We start from the raw sequence: 16,966 nt of genomic DNA on the forward strand, positions 1-16,966 counted from the left end.
CTAGAAATGACATCAGAAGTGTAATACGTTGGTAAAAAATATACATTTACACACAAACTGACCAGCAAACGCAACTTCTGGACGCCATCTTTTTTCCCCCAGCTCAACTGTCACTAAATGGAAAGCACAGGATTGTGGGATATCAAAGGCAGCGAAGGATACATGTATGCTGCCTTCAAAAATCCATCAGATGAAGGTCTCTCAGGAGACAGGAAGCGAAGCTAACATTAGATTTGGATGTGGCTTGATGCCTTCCTGCCTTCAAATGTGTCCTCCGAAGGCAGCATTTTACAGGTTTCGGACGCAGCCCATGTCTCCCCAGTCTTCCTAATGAGTTATGTCTTTCACCTGTGTCCTATTAAATTACCTCGTTTAGCCTTGTGTATTTAGTTCTCAGTTTCCCCTTAGTGTTTGTCTGTCGTCGTTCTTGTTGTGGTGTGTCTGGATGGTCCTGTGATGTTTCTATTAAAAGTTTCCTGTTTCAAGTTCTCCTTCGCCTTTGTGAGTTACACACCAGTTTTGTAACAGATCAACCGACCAAAATAGTTTTTATTTTCTTTTTTTTTGGCATTTTCTTTGTGTTTTGTTTTTTAGTTTAGAGTCTTCGTGGAGCTTGAGGGTTGGGACAGGAGCCCCACTCATCAGCCCGCTGCGGTGGATGTGACAAGGACCTCTGGCGGCTATCTCGAGGAACTGCGCGACATCTTCGAGGCGGACTTATTAGACTGGTACTCAGACGTTTCTCCCACAACCCCTGTCTCTCCAGTGTTCCAAGGTTCTCCTGTTCCCTCAGAGCTCCCACCCTTCCTCTTCCTTTTAATAATAATTTTAATGTCTTTGTCATGTTAAAACATTTTCAAAGACAGGAATTGTTTCTGCTCTTTTGCAAACACAGTAAAAGTTATGAAGAACTACAAGTGTTTATTTAGTAAAATCATGGGCAAGTATTAAAACAATCTTCCTGTTACAAGCACATTTCAACCACTACCAAACAAACCCATGAAGCCTCTCTTTTTCCCTAAAAAAGAAAGAAAATTATATAATTTAGTTTGTGTAACTGGAGAAATTTGGTAAATTTAATCACAAGACAAACATTTGTGTGAAAATTTTTGTGGTTCTTTGTTTATTTAGCTTTGCATAACAGGGTAGTTAAAATATATTTCTTGTCCTAAAATTCTAAAACTTATTTCATAGACTATTATCTGCTGTACATGTCATGCAAACTCACCATCTTTTTCGAGTACAGTGTATGTTGTCTCCATTCCGGCCTGGATGTGGTCTGTGACGTGACAGTGCAATAGCCATGTGCCAGAATACAGCGGACGCATGGTCACTGTCTGGAACGTCCCGGGGAATAAATCAAACACGTCTGTTCGATGTGTACCACTGATCTGCAGGTAAAACAACAGTTATCAAAATGCTGCTCTGGAAGATGTTTACATTTCCTGAAGAGTGTGTGAGTTAGTGGGTTTTGGATGATTTACCTTATAGTCAAAGCTGTGGCCGTGGAAGTGTGCAGTGTGTATATCAGCCTCGTTTCCCAATCCCATCAGATACCAGTAGACTTTATCGCCTACCTTCATGTTCAGGCCTTTAAGGTTGCCGTAGACTAAACCATTGATTCCTGTGATAAACAAAAGAATAACCACTCATTTTAAATAGGTTGGTGAATATTGGCGAATAATAATAATTAATAACAGTAACATTTCTTGCAAATCAATGCCGAGGCAATAATGATTTAAAGGAAATGAATTACAAGAGGAAATTTCAGGGAGACTTTAACAGTTAGAATATATTTTAGAATGTCCATGAGAAGTTTTTAATTATTTGAGAATTAAAAAGTCATGCTGACTAAAGCCGTGTTTCCACCACAGGAACTAGGCAATTTGGGGTGTGTGGCAAGGGGGGCGTGGTTCAGCGAGGTCTGCAGCGGGAGAGAGAGCCGCGGGACAAGCGGTAAGTGAGTGGGTTGGAAGCAGATTAATAACACCTGTCTCTTGTTCTAGTAATGAGCGCGGAGAGGGGATAAAACCTCGGTGGAACCGGAGATCGAGGAGAGAGAGAGATCGGACGGTTGATACGAACGCACAGAGACTGAGATACCGGAAGCCGGAAGTGCCGACCCGGAAGTGACCAGTGTCTATGAGAATCCACACCGCAGTGTGTGTTGTTGAAGTTTATTACAAGTTTTGAGTTATAATAAAGAAAGTATCAACCGTCCAGCCGACCCCCGTGTCCTCTTCCTTCCTTCCATTATCGAACTTTACTACAGTGGTGCCGAAACCCGGGAAGGAAGTCGGACCGCGCCGCCGCCATGACAACACCAACACCCTCCGCCACGCCGTTTGCGGACATCATCACCTCTCTCGCGGCCCTCCACCAGGAACAACATCAGTCCATGCTGGAACTGCGGGCGGACCAGGAGCGCCGCTTCGAGGCCATCGTCCGCGGCCAGCAAGAGGACCGCGAGAGGTTCCGGAGCTGGATAGACCGGGAGGTTCGCACCGAAGCCGCCGGGCTCGCCAGCGCACCGGTCCACGTGCCCCTACATAAGATGGGGCCACAGGACGATCCCGAGGCCTTCATCGAACTGTTTCAGAAGGCAGCGGAGGCCTGCGGGTGGCCCCGGGCACAGTGGCCGGTGCGCCTCATACCACTGCTCACGGGAGAAGCCCAGGCGGCCGCCCAACAACTGTCGGTGGCGAACCTCCTGGATTATGAAGACCTAAAGAGGGCCATCATCCAGCGGGTCGGCCGGACCCCCGAGCAGCATCGACAGCGGTTCCGCTCGCTGGAGTGGGGTGAGACCGGTCGGCCCTTCGCGATAGCCCAACAGCTCCGGGACGCGTGCCGCAAATGGCTATTGGCCGGTGGAAGCGACGTGGACCACATCGTCGATCTGGTGGTACTGGAGCAGTTTATCGCTCGGCTCCCCAAGAAGACCGCCGAGTGGGTCCAGTGCCACCGGCCCACGTCGCTGACGACGGCCATCAACCTGGCGGAGGACCATCTGGTGGCGTGCCCGGGGGTCGGCGAGCCCCTACTAACCTCTCCCTCTCTCTCTCCCCCCTCTGTCTCTCCTTCTCGCCCTGTCCCTCTCCCTAGGTCCCGCCCTCCAGGGCCCCCTCGTATTCCCCCCAGAGGCCGGGGTGGAATGGGCCCAGGGCAATACGGGAGTTCGAGGGCCCCGCCCAGGGGGGCGGGGCTGCTGGGGTCGGGCGGGGATAACGGTTCCGGTTCCACCCCCCCTCCGCGCTCATTTTCCAACCCACTCCCCGCCGCAGGGGCGGCGGGCAGGCCTGGGCTGGCCTACTGGCGGTGCGGCGACCCGGACCATTTTGTGGACCGATGTCCGATGATGGACATCGGGACAATGATCCGGGTCCCGGACTTCCAGCGGACCACCCCTGATCAAGCAGGAGAGTACCAAATTCCTGTGAGTATCAAGGGGGGTACATATCAGGCCTTGGTGGATTCAGGCTGTAACCAAACCTCGATCCATCAAAGCCTGATGCAACCGGGGGCATTGGATACAAGCCGCATGGTTAAGGTGCGGTGTGTGCACGGGGATGTGGTGGAATATCCGGTTGTCCCAGTCACGATACAGTTTAGGGGAGAAAATCATAGTGTTGAGGTGGCGGTTAGTCCCCACCTCCGGCATCCGCTAATTCTGGGGACAAATTGGCCCGCCTTTCCGGCGTTATTGGGGTCGTTATGCGCGGATGCCGCTTGCGAGAACAAGGCTAGGAACGGGGCGGTGCGAGTGCAGGTTGGCGAGACTGATACGGGGCCCTTGGGAACCGCTTCAGAGGAACCAAGCGGGGTCGAGAGACTGATTCTCTCGGACCGCGATGACTTCCCTCTGGAGCAGTCCCAAGATGAGACTCTAAAACATGCTTTCCAACAGGTCCGCACTATCGACGGTCAGTCCCTCCAACCCGCCTTGCCCGTCACGTATCCTTATTTTGCCATAATTAAGGATAGGTTGTATCGAGTGACCCAAGACGCTCAGACAAAAGTGGATACAACCCAGTTGCTAGTACCGAAGAGCCGCCGGGAAATGCTTTTCCAGGCGGCTCACTCTAACCCGATGGCGGGCCACCTGGGACAGGCGGCCACACTGAATCGTTTAATGACCCGATTTTTTTTGGCCAGGCATTCATGACAATGTGCGCAGGTGGTGCGCGTCTTGTCCGGAATGTCAGTTGGTAAACCCACTGGCCGCTCCAAAAGCACCATTGTGCCCCCTACCATTAATGCAGGTCCCCTTCGAAAGAATTGCGATGGACCTCATCGGGCCATTAGAGCGATCCGCACGCGGACATCGTTTTGCGCTAGTTATCGTGGACTACGCAACACGATATCCGGAAGCAGTGGCTCTCCGCAACATCTCTGCGAAGAGTGTTGCGGACGCACTGTTTCGTTTAATCTCCCGAGTGGGGATTCCGAAGGAAATCCTCACTGATCAAGGCACGGCGTTTATGTCACGCACGTTAAGCGAATTGTACGGATTATTGGGCATTAAATCCATTCGAACAAGCGTCTATCACCCACAAACAGACGGCTTGGTCGAACGATTTAATCGCACTCTTAAATCCATGATCCGTAAATTCGTACAGGAAGACGCCAAAAATTGGGACCGGTGGTTAGAACCCCTCTTATTCGCTGTGCGAGAGGTCCCGCAAGCCTCCACAGGGTTTTCCCCCTTCGAGCTTCTCTACGGACGGCAGCCCCGGGGGGTGCTGGATGTCCTACGAGAAACTTGGGAGGAGGGACCTTCTTTGGCCAAGAACGAAATTCAATATGTGCTGGACTTGCGAACAAAACTCCACACCTTGGGGCGGCTATCTAGGGAGAATTTGTTGCAAGCCCAGGACCGCCAAAGCCGGTCGTATAACAGGGGTACGAGACTACGCAAATTCACACCGGGAGAGAAAGTGCTCGTATTACTCCCTACATCGAGCTCTAAATTAATGTCGAAGTGGCAGGGGCCGTTTGAGGTCGCACGACAGGTTGGAGACCTCGATTATGAAGTGATACGGTCCGATAGGAACGGGGCACGTCAAATATACCACCTCAATCTCCTTAAGAAATGGAATGAGGTGGAATCAGTGTTGTTGGCGACGGTGATTGGGGGAGAGGATGATCTCGGGCCAGAGGCGAGCATCAAAGCACAATCGGTCGCACTGGCCCCTGGGGGAGATCACCTCTCACCGTCCCAACTCACTGATCTCTCAAAACTACAGGCGGAGTTCGCCGACGTGTTTTCGCCCCTACCGGGACGTACCAACTTAATTCAGCACCATATCGAGACCGAGCCGGGCGTGGTAGTTCGCAGCCGGCCGTATCGCTTACCTGAACACAAGAAAAAGGTAGTTCAGGAAGAATTAGGGGCAATGCTCGATATGGGAGTAATAGAGGAGTCCAACAGTGACTGGGCGAGCCCGATCGTTTTGGTCCCTAAAACCGACGGCTCGGTCAGGTTCTGTGTGGACTACCGCAAGGTGAACGCAGTGTCGAAATTCGACGCGTATCCAATGCCGCGGGTTGACGAGTTGCTTGATCGGCTGGGCACGGCTCGATTTTATTCGACATTGGACTTAACGAAGGGCTATTGGCAGATCCACTTGTCTCCATTGTCCAAAGAAAAGACAGCTTTCACCACGCCGTTTGGATTGCACCAATTTGTCACGCTTCCTTTCGGGTTGTTCGGGGCGCCCGCTACCTTTCAGCGCCTCATGGACAGGATTTTGCGTCCCCATGCCGCATATGCTGCTGCCTATCTGGATGATATCGTGATTTACAGTCACGATTGGCAGCGGCATATGCAGCATGTCAGGGCGGTCTTGAGGTCGCTGAGGGGAGCGGGGCTCACGGCCAATCCGAAGAAGTGTGCAATTGGGCGGGTGGAGGTAAGGTATCTGGGCTTCCACTTGGGTCATGGGCAGGTGCGTCCCCAAATTGATAAGACCGCCGCAATTGCAACCTGTCCGAGACCCAAGACCAAAAAGGAGGTAAGGCAGTTCTTGGGGCTGGCGGGATATTATAGACGGTTTATACCAAATTATTCGGACCTCACCAGCCCTCTGACTGACCTTACTAAAAAGGGGCTACCAGATACGGTCCAATGGACGGAGCCGTGCCAGCAGGCCTTCACCCGAGTTAAGGCTGCTCTATGTGGCGGGCCGCTTTTACACTCCCCTGACTTTTCTCTCCCTTTTCTGTTGCAGACTGACGCGTCGGACAGGGGGCTGGGCGCAGTCCTGGCCCAGGAGGTGGAGGGGGGAGAGCGGCCGGTGCTGTACATTAGCCGTAAGCTCTCGAAGAGAGAGGCTAAGTACAGCACCATCGAAAAGGAGTGCCTTGCCATCAGGTGGGCCGTTCTCACCCCTCCGCTACTACCTTCTGGGGCGGGAGTTCACCCTCTGTTCGGACCACGCTCCTCTCCAATGGCTCCACCGCATGAAGGATACCAACGCGCGGATCACCCGTTGGTATCTAGCTCTTCAGCCTTTTAAGTTCCAGGTGGTCCACAGGCCGGGTGCTCAGATGGCTGTGGCCAATTTCCTCTCCAGAAATGGGGGGGGGGCTGCAGGCCGGACGGCTCCCCGGCCTGAGTCGGGCGGTGGGGGTATGTGGCAAGGGGGGCGTGGTTCAGCGAGGTCTGCAGCGGGAGAGAGAGCCGCGGGACAAGCGGTAAGTGAGTGGGTTGGAAGCAGATTAATAACACCTGTCTCTTGTTCTAGTAATGAGCGCGGAGAGGGGATAAAACCTCGGTGGAACCGGAGATCGAGGAGAGAGAGAGATCGGACGGTTGATACGAACGCACAGAGACTGAGATACCGGAAGCCGGAAGTGCCGACCCGGAAGTGACCAGTGTCTATGAGAATCCACACCGCAGTGTGTGTTGTTGAAGTTTATTACAAGTTTTGAGTTATAATAAAGAAAGTATCAACCGTCCAGCCGACCCCCGTGTCCTCTTCCTTCCTTCCATTATCGAACTTTACTACAGGGTGGTACTCTGTGTTTTGACCAAATGGACCAGGGTGTAAATGAAGTTCCAGGTTAAAATTTACCTCTCAGAAAGTCCCTGCTCACGAGGCAGTACTCTTTCAAAGTTCAGGAAGGTGGGATTTAGCTGATTGGTTGAGTTCATGCAGAATTTTTTTTACAACCACCATTTTTAAAAGTCTGTTAAATGCAGTAGGAGTTGTTTGCTATTCGAATCAACAATGGAGTTTAATGTTGTGTCTCTGTTTTGTCTCTTGTGCCTTTACTAGTCCATCAAATAACTGTGGTGAGTTGGATTAGTCAACAGAGTCCATCAAATTTAGATATATTTTTTGAAGTCATACGATATCTTTATGTGAAGAACAGAGTTGATCTTAATGTTTTAATCATTGAAATGATGATCCCTTTATGAATGCATATTCATTGGGAGTGAGTTTGTTGGGGGCGTGGCCAGCGAGGTATTAAAAGCCTCGTGTGTTTGTTACATTTTGGCTAGAGAGGAGCAATTAATTGACTGATAGACAACTACTCTGTAAGTGTTTGTAACTTTTCTCATTTGATTGTTTGTTCATTTGTTGTTGGATAAGTGTGTCTGTGTAGTGCAGAGGTGTGTATTATTAGTTTTGGTATATTCTCACGGTGTGTGTGGGAGTTAGCATTTGTTTAGTCATTGCCACGTTGTGAGTGAGCGTTTGTTGGGGGCGTTCCCAACTACTTTCAATAACGATACTCAGGTGAGTATAAATAGCGTGATAGTCCGCGGAAGGGGCAGTGTGAATCCCTCCTCGTGTGAAGATCGACGAGTGTAAAGACTTCAACTCTTCCCTGTGCAAGACCGACGAGTGTAAAGACTTCAACTCTTCCCTGTGCAAGACCGACGAGTGTAAAGACTTCAACTCTTCCCTGTGCAAGACCTACGAGTGTAAAGACTTCAACTCTTCCCAGCGCAACTCCGCCCGAGCAAGGACCCCGGCAAGGCAGTTGAGTATCATCTTCCTTTTCATTATTTGTGTTCGGTTCTTCTCTAATTCCTATCTGGCCTTTTCTCTGATCTGTATTCACCATGTGCTTTCAAATCTCAACTATAACTACTAGCACTCGTAAATCACGCTCTGTACGCAGGAGACACCGTAATCCTAATAATTTGCGCTATATCCTAACATCCTCTGCTACTTTACTCTCTATTCCAATTGGTCTCTGGAATTGCCAGTCGGCTGTAAACAAAGCAGACTTTATTCCATCTATTGGGACTCATTCTCAGCTCAGCCTCATGGCCCTAACTGAGACCTGGATCAAACCAGAGGACACTGCCACTCCTGCAGCCCTCTCAACCAATTATACTTTTTCACACACTCCTCGGCCTATTGGGAGGGGTGGGGGTACTGGTTTGCTTATCTCAAATGATTGGAAATTTGATCCATTACCGTCTCTACCGGCCAATTCATTTGAATCGCACTCAATCACTATTACTCACCCTGTTAAAATCCATGTGGTAGTGGTCTATCGTCCTCCAGGTCACCTCGGTAACTTTGTGGAGGAGTTGGATGTGTTACTTTCTAGCTTCCCTGAGGATGGCACTCCACTGATTCTGCTTGGTGACTTCAACATCCATCTTGATAAACACCTAGCTGCAGACTTCAGCACTCTACTGACTTCATTTGACCTTAAGTTAGTATCTACTACAGCAACTCACAGATCAGGTAACCAATTAGACCTTGTCTACACACGCAACTGCTCCACGGACAACACTTTAGTTACTCCATTACACACCTCAGACCACTTTCTCATCACTCTTAACCTCATACTGACTCCTGATACAACACATACTCCTACACAGATTACCTTTCGGCGTAATCTACGCTCACTCTCTCCCTCTCGCCTATCCACTATGGTTTCATCTTCACTCCCTCCACCTGCTCAGTTCTCAGCACTGGACACTAACATTGCTACTGACACTCTTTGCTCCACTCTAACATCCTCCTTAGACAGTTTTTGCCCCCTTTCATCCAGGCCAGCCCGCCCCACCCCATCTGCCCCCTGGCTGTCTGATGTTCTCCGTGAACATCGCTCTGGACTCAGGGCGGCAGAGAGGAAATGGCAGAAATCTAAAAATAATACTGACCTTGCCTTTTATCAGTCTCTTCTCTCTTCTTTCTCTACAAATGTCTCCACTGCTAAAACAACATACTACCACAACAAAATCAACAATTGCTCTGACTCTCGCCAACTCTTTAAAACATTCTCCTCTCTCCTTTGTCCTCCTACTCCCCCTCCTTCATCAACTCTTACAGCTGATGACTTTGCATCATTTTTCACAAACAAAACAGCTCTCATTAGCAAACAGTTCTCCTCATCACAAACTGACACGCACATCTCAACAACTAACATGAACACGCTTCCATCCTTCTCTCCACTCTCCGAGGCAGATATTTCTAAACTCATCCTTTCCAATCACCCTACTACCTGTCCACTTGATTCTATACCCACTCACCTCCTTCAGGCTATTTCTTCTTCAATCACTCCTGCTCTCACTCACATTGTCAACACTTCTCTTCACACGGGAACCTTTCCCACAGCATTTAAGCAGGCTCGGGTAACCCCACTGCTTAAGAAACCCTCTCTGAATCCAGCACTTTTAGAAAACTACCGACCGGTATCCCTTCTGCCTTTCATTGCAAAGACCCTTGAGCGAGTTGTGTTCAATCAACTCTCTATGTTTCTTGAACGGGACAACCTCCTAGACAACAACCAATCCAGCTTCAAAAGCGGCCATTCGACCGAGACTGCCTTGCTTTCGGTAACTCAGGCACTGAGACTGGCAAAAGCAGCTTCCAAATCCTCAGTGCTCATTCTGCTGGATCTGTCGGCTGCTTTTGACACAGTTAACCACCAGATCCTCCTGTCAACACTTAAGAAGACGGGGATCTCAGGAACTGCTCTCCAGTGGTTCAGGTCTTACCTCTCTGGTAGGTCCTACAGGGTGTCATGGAGAGGTGAAGTGTCCGAGTCACATCATCTAGCTACTGGGGTTCCACAGGGCTCAGTCCTTGGACCACTTCTCTTCTCCATCTACATGTCATCATTAGGTTCTGTCATTCAGAAACACGGCTTCTCCTATCACTGCTATGCTGATGACACTCAACTCTACTTCTCATTTCAACCAGATGATCCTACAGTCAGTGTTCGTATCGCTGCCTGTCTGACAGACATTTCTGACTGGATGAAAGAGCATCACCTTAAACTCAATCTTGCAAAGACAGAATTACTTGTTTTCTCAACCAACCCAGCACTTCATCAAAATTTCTCCATTCAGCTTGGTTCATCGACCATAAAACCATCAAGGACCGCAAGAAACCTTGGAGTTGTGATTGATGACCAGTTAAACTTCACTGACCACATTACTGCAACAGCCCGGTCCTGCAGATTTGCTTTATACAACATTAGAAAGATCAGACCCTTCCTATCAGAACAGGCTGCACAACTCCTGGTTCAAGCTCTTGTTCTCTCCAGACTGGATAATTGTAATGCTCTTCTGGCTGGGCTTCCAGCATGCACTATCAAACCCTTGCGGCTGATCCAGAATGCAGCGGCGAGAGTGGTCTTTAATGAGCCGAAGAGAGCGCATGTTACGCCTCTCTTCATCAAACTGCACTGGTTGCCAATGGCTGCTCGCATCAAATTCAAGGCACTAGTTATCGCCTACAAAACAACCACTGGCTCTGCACCAATATACCTAAACTCACTTGTTCAGACTTACACACCCTCCAGAAGCTTGCGTTCTGCGAGTGAGCGGCGCCTCGTGGTTCCATCCCAAAGAGGCATGAAATCGCTCTCACGGACATTTTTCTGGACCGTTCCCACCTGGTGGAATGACCTGCCGATCTCAATTCGTGCTGCCGAGTCTGTAGCCATTTTTAAAAAACATCTTAAGACACATCTTTTCCATTTGCTCTTGACCAATACAGAATAGCACTTACTGATCACCACAGCAACGACCAAAAAGCGCACACTCCTGGATCATATCTACGTCTCTCATCCGGATTTGTGCCTTCAGGCGGGTATGTTACATAGTTATCATAGCTACCAAAATCCAGTGTTCTGTATTTTGCGTACGTGAGTTTTTGTTGTAGATGGCTATTGCTGCGCGTTTAGCTAGAATGCCATACAAAACCAACCCATTGGGCCACTGAATCTGCATTAACGACAACAGCTGGGGCAACAGCCTTAGTCCTAATGGGTTGTTATCATAGCTATCAAAATCCAGTGTTCGGCATTTTGCGTACGTGAGTTTTTGTTGTAGATGTCTTAAAAAATAAAACAAATAAAAAATGTTTATTGTGCTAATTAATTGAGATTTCTTACAGCTCTTACAGGTTGTTGGCCTTGTCTGTTTCGTTGCTTCTATTACTCTCCCCTTTTTTGTAAGTCGCTTTGGATAAAAGCGTCTGCTAAATGATTAAATGTAAATGTAAATGCATATTTCTCATTCAAATAATACTTCTGACATGACGCAATCGGTCACATGACACACTAGAGCCAATGGCATTTTACAATCAAAGCTGACGTAATGACGCAATTGGTCATGAGACACACGACAGCCAATGCTGTCAAAGCTGATGTGACGTTTCTTCCGGGCAGCAAATTTTTGAAATGTGTTAATCATCGGCCGGTGGATGGACTCGACGCTGCTGATTGCTTCTAGGGATTTACTTCACACAAACCAATCGTTTTTCCTCGGGTCACTTGGAATATTTGTAGTTTTTGAATAAATTGTTCCTTCAGTCTTATCTGCCTGTTTTTTAATTTTTTTAATATAAAATACAAATAGTAGGTTTAGGGAAGGGATTGTTTATGTGTCGAATAGGAGTTAAATGCTTACAGCAATAAGATGAATTACCTATTTACACATTTCTATTGCAACAGGTAGGAAATAGCAGAATTTAATTTTTACATTTAACGTTACATTTGTTGTAGCAATCAATGGACTATTTGTAATGGGTGAGAAATATCTACAAATGATGTGTAAAACATTTAAAAGTGATGAATATTCTACACTTTAGATGTGGAAAGCGTTGTAAATGCCTTGTATACATGTGCAGATCATTTGTAACAGGTAAGAAAGATCTACGAATGATGTGTAAAACATTTACAAGTGATGAATAGCCAACACTTTAGATTAGGGGACGCAGAAAGCATTGTAAATGCCTTGTATACATGTACAGATAATTTGTAACGCGTTTTGTAAATGATTTATTTATGCATTTACAACATCATCTAAAACAGGTGTTGAACACTTTGTAGTGTGTACCTTAATGTAAATGCTGACTGATGAGGGTATAGACAGCTGTCTTCTATGACACACATGTAGTCTTTAACGTGCACCTGATGCTTCAACAATAAAATAACAATAAATAAATTTGCTACCTAACAGATGTGTTTTATTAATGCCTACACCTACCCCAACCCAAAACATACCCTTACAGGTATGCAGATACGTTAATCAAATCATGCGATATTGATGTGCGCATGCCCAGTGCCCGTAGTTGTATCCCTTACCTCTTTCACCGTGCTGGACGTAGTGTGATGACATCACCAGTTCGGAAAATATACGCATTCGCTTTACACACGAAGACGGAAGATGATCGTTTTCAGATTTATTCGCTTTGGGACCCGGTTTCGAAAAATATCGGATGCATGCTTCTAAAACGCCGGATCCGTGTGGACGAAACGTTGATACAGTACAAAATTTATATGTATACAGCTAAACGCGTCTCCGTGTGGACGGGGCCTAAGTCATTCTAAAATGTTTACTTTAAGTCATTCTAACCCATTCTTTAAAAAAAAATAAATAGATGCATTTTGTGGGTTTTAACAGACCATGATGCATCAGTAAATTATATATTCATTATTTACTAATGGTTTGATCATCATTTGTTCATGACTAACAATTGTTTATTGAGATAATGGTACACTGAAATGTCAGTGATTAATAATATATTAACAAGTAACTTAATAACCATTCACTAAGGATCTGTTTGATTATTGCTATTTTTTTAAAGATAACTTACCACAGATTTGTAAATTTTTAGCATATTATACTTAATAATTTATGAATGTATAGTCATGAATTGTAAATGATTAGTTTATTATTATCTAATAACTTGTAAATAATTTATAACTGAATTTACAAAATCTACAAAAAGTAACAATTTATTAACATTTATGAAATGCATAGTCACGTTTAATAAATGATTAGTTAATAATTTACTAATCACTTGTAAATGACTTGTAATGGAATTTACAAAACATTCATAAAATGTTAGCATATCACTTGATAAACATTTATGAATGTTTTGTAAATGATTAGTTCATCATTAACAAACCACTTATAAATGACTTACAACCGAACTTATTATAAAGTGTTACCCAAAAAAGTAGTAACCTAGAATAATGCCTCACACTTGATGACTGCTCTGTCAAGTCCTCGTTGTCAGTTAGGAACCTGGGTGTGCTCTTTGATACCAAGCTCTCATTTGAAAGCCATGTTTCTAGCATTTGTAAAACTGCATCTCAAAAATATATATCTAAATTATGGCTAAATTATTTCATGTGTTCATGACGTCAGGGCCAGATGACTATAATGAGCTACTGGGTGGTTGCCCTTTTCCTATTTAGCACCTAAACCTAAACTCTGGAACATGTCTTATAATGACTAATTGTCTAATTTGCATAGTACTTTAACAGGTCTGGGGGGAAAAAGTTCCTGGGACAAATTGTTCCGGGTAATGTCAGTGGAAACCTAAATAGCATATCCTCGTCCTCAAAACCCCACATTAAACTTACCATGCATTTTGTTACTTCTAATAAACTCCTCGTCTTCCTTAAGTTCTTTTGGAGGGGCTTTAACGTGAGCTTTGATGTTGTCATCGAGATACCAAGATTCATTCTCATCAAAGATCATGAAGAGTAGAGCAAACTCTTCAATCTCTTTCTTTAGCCCCAGTGTACGTGCCAGGCTCTTCTTGCAGACGACCAGCGGCCCAATCAAACCACTGTACATGTCCTGTGCAAGAAGAAATCAGATTTACACACTCTTGCTCCATTCCAAAACCATAGATATGATTATGTAGCCTTCTAAAACACCTTCTTTTGACCAAATTCTAAGGCAGCATCACATTTGCAATAAATGCATTTCAATGAAAAATAAATGATCCAAAGTGGTGGATGAGTCAAGAGAAATGTTGATTATAAATACTCATACTTTTCACTGAATAACAACAAGTAAAATTGTATACATTTAGAAATAAATAAATGAGAATTAAGCTGCACCTCTATCCTCACCCGTAAACCTTCTATGGGTCGTGATTATACAAAAGCCTAAAAATGATATTACAAGAATGCATACAAATTTGTAACCAAAACATAAAATAGGTATGAATTGCCATGAGACTCTGTTGGAGATCATTATGGTTTAAGAAATATTGATTTATCGAATAGACAGTCAGGAGAAAAAAAGATTAGATCCAAAATGGTTCAAAAAAAGTTCCCCTGACCTTGTTTCATTGGTAAGAGAAGTACCTTAATAACATCTACGGTGGAGTAATAAGCTCCAACACTGCATTCCTCCTGCTCCTCTGTCGGCCCAGAATTCTTTGGGAGGTACCAGGTATAGGTCTGAGTATCACCTTGAGTGAGAAACACATTTCTTTAGACTTAAGGAGCAATATGAACTTCAAGTTGTCTAACATACAACTGTCAGATCATCTTGTCATTTACCTGGACGTGTTAGGGCGACCTGAGGACTGTCAGTTTTAACTCCATGGGCGTGTATGGAGTACGGTCTCTTAGCCATGTTCTTAAACACAATCTTCACTTTTTCTCCTACTTTACCATGGATCATGGGCCCTGAGGAGAGAAATAACACAGCTGAGCATATTCTGAAGGTTTACAAAGATTTACACCAAATGATGTGTCAACCATCAATATACAGAATATTCTGTACATATTTACCCATAATTCCCAAGTGATCCATATCAGCAGGTCTCTCCTTTGGTTTGGTGAAGGTTTCATCAGTGTATTCTCTGTACAAAACCTTCTTATATTTTGAACCAATGAATTTCCCTTCTTTCTTGAGGAAGTCGTTGCCTGGACTAAATATGTCAAAATATATATGATTTAGAAAGTTTTTATGGTAACGCTTTAGATTACGGCCCGGAAAGTACTGTATAATTAAAGTGAATTTACAGCATAACTTTCTGTAATTATAGTGTAACTATAAAGTAAGTATATGGGAACAATATGTAATATTGGGGGAATAAAGGGGTAACTATCAGGAAAATTTACAAATTATTTATTCTGTAAGTATTTTTTAATTAAGGGGTAATTATACTGTAAGTATTTTTTAATTAAGGGGTAATTATACTGTAAGTATTCTTTAATTAAGGGGTAATTATACTGTAAGTATTTTTAATTAATGGGTAATTATACTGTAAGTATTTTTAATTAAGGGGTAATTATACTGTATTCTTTAATTAAGGGGTAATTATACTGTAAGTATTTTTTAATTAATGGGTAATTATACTGTAAGTACTTTTTAATTAAGGGGTAATTATACTGTAAGTATTTTTTAATTAAGGGGTAATTATCCGTGTAGTTATGGGGTAAGTATGAATGTGCGGGCTGTAAATTAAAGTGGCTCTTGTTCTCCTCTTGTTTCATGTAGTTATGGGGTAAGTATGGATGTGCGGGCTGTAAATTAAAGTGGCTCTTGTTCTCCTCTTGTTTCATGTAATTACAGGGTAAGTACAATAAAAACACATACTAAATCTGAAATCCCTCAGAAACCTTTATTTAAAAAACTTAAAAATAAAAACTTAAAAAAAAAAAAAAACAGATTTAGAGCACATTAATTTCTCTTGCTTGGCTTCATCCTCCTCTTGTTCCTCTTCTTTTTCTTCCTTGCCACAGATGAATCTTAAGAAGGATCCCACGTGTCTAGCTAGTATTCTGTAACTGTTACACTGAAAATACAGTGCGTGCAGAAATATCCTCACCGTTTACTCGTCTTTTACCCTCATGTAATCCAAGATGTATACGACTTTATTTCCTCAGATGAACACAGATAAATAAATAATCTCTGCTAATTAAAACTCATTTGGGTTTCTAAGAGTTAGGCATCAAACAGCAAATACAGCAATAACTAGAGTAATCCATACGATCCCAATGGATGAATCAATGTCTTCTGAAGTTAAACGATGAGTGTTTGTAAGAAAAATAACAATAAATCGCATCCGACCAGCAGTTATCTGCGTGTGCATGCGAGGGTTGATTTTACGCTTGACGTAACTTGAAGGGTCAAGCGTGACGTGCGTGCGCCATAAAACTGGTCATGTGGATGTCTGATGATGTCGTTTTTTTTTTAATGCTCACAAGTTCAACAGTATACAAACAATAACATAATATATGATGATAGCAATTAGAAACAAACAAGAATAAAATACAAGAAATGTCCGTGCAAATGTCCGATGAAACGTGCATGAGAACGTAATGAAAGTTTGCCTGTTACCAGCGCGTGCATGAGACGCTTCAAGCTTTCATGACGTTCTCGTGCACGTTTCATCTGAAACACATGCGAGAACGAACCTATCTTGTATTTTATTCTTGTTTGTTTCTAATTGCTATTATATTATTATGTTATATATTATGTTATTGTTTGTATACTGTTGTGAGCATAAAAAAACGACAGCATCAGACATCCACATGACCAGAGTTTTTCGGCGCGCGCACGTCACGCTTGACCCTTCAAGTTACGTCAAGCGTGAAATCAACCCTCGCATGCACACGCAGATAACTGCTGGTTGGATGCGATATATTGTTATTTTTCTTACAAACACTTATCCATTGGGATCGTATGGATTACTGTAGTTATTGCTGTATATGCTGTTTGATGCCTTAA

General features: G+C 44.6%; 1 protein-coding gene across 1 annotated transcript in view; it reads right to left on the reverse strand.

Annotated features, from left to right (window-relative positions):
* Positions 1–901: 901 nt before the first annotated feature.
* LOC137040569 (ceruloplasmin-like) overlaps positions 902–16,966 on the reverse strand; it is a 29,734-nt gene continuing 13,669 nt past the window's right edge. The window contains exons 14-20 of the mRNA XM_067416318.1: positions 15,022–15,161; positions 14,788–14,916; positions 14,590–14,696; positions 13,855–14,074; positions 1,485–1,624; positions 1,229–1,391; positions 902–1,018 (exon numbers count right to left, since the gene is read on the reverse strand). Of these exons, the coding sequence (XP_067272419.1) occupies positions 978–1,018; positions 1,229–1,391; positions 1,485–1,624; positions 13,855–14,074; positions 14,590–14,696; positions 14,788–14,916; positions 15,022–15,161 (940 nt within the window). The 3' untranslated portion in view covers positions 902–977. The remainder of the gene's footprint in view (positions 1,019–1,228; positions 1,392–1,484; positions 1,625–13,854; positions 14,075–14,589; positions 14,697–14,787; positions 14,917–15,021; positions 15,162–16,966) is intronic.

This window comes from Pseudorasbora parva, chromosome 14 (genome assembly GCF_024679245.1).
Source record: "Pseudorasbora parva isolate DD20220531a chromosome 14, ASM2467924v1, whole genome shotgun sequence".
Lineage (NCBI taxonomy): Eukaryota > Metazoa > Chordata > Actinopteri > Cypriniformes > Gobionidae > Pseudorasbora > Pseudorasbora parva.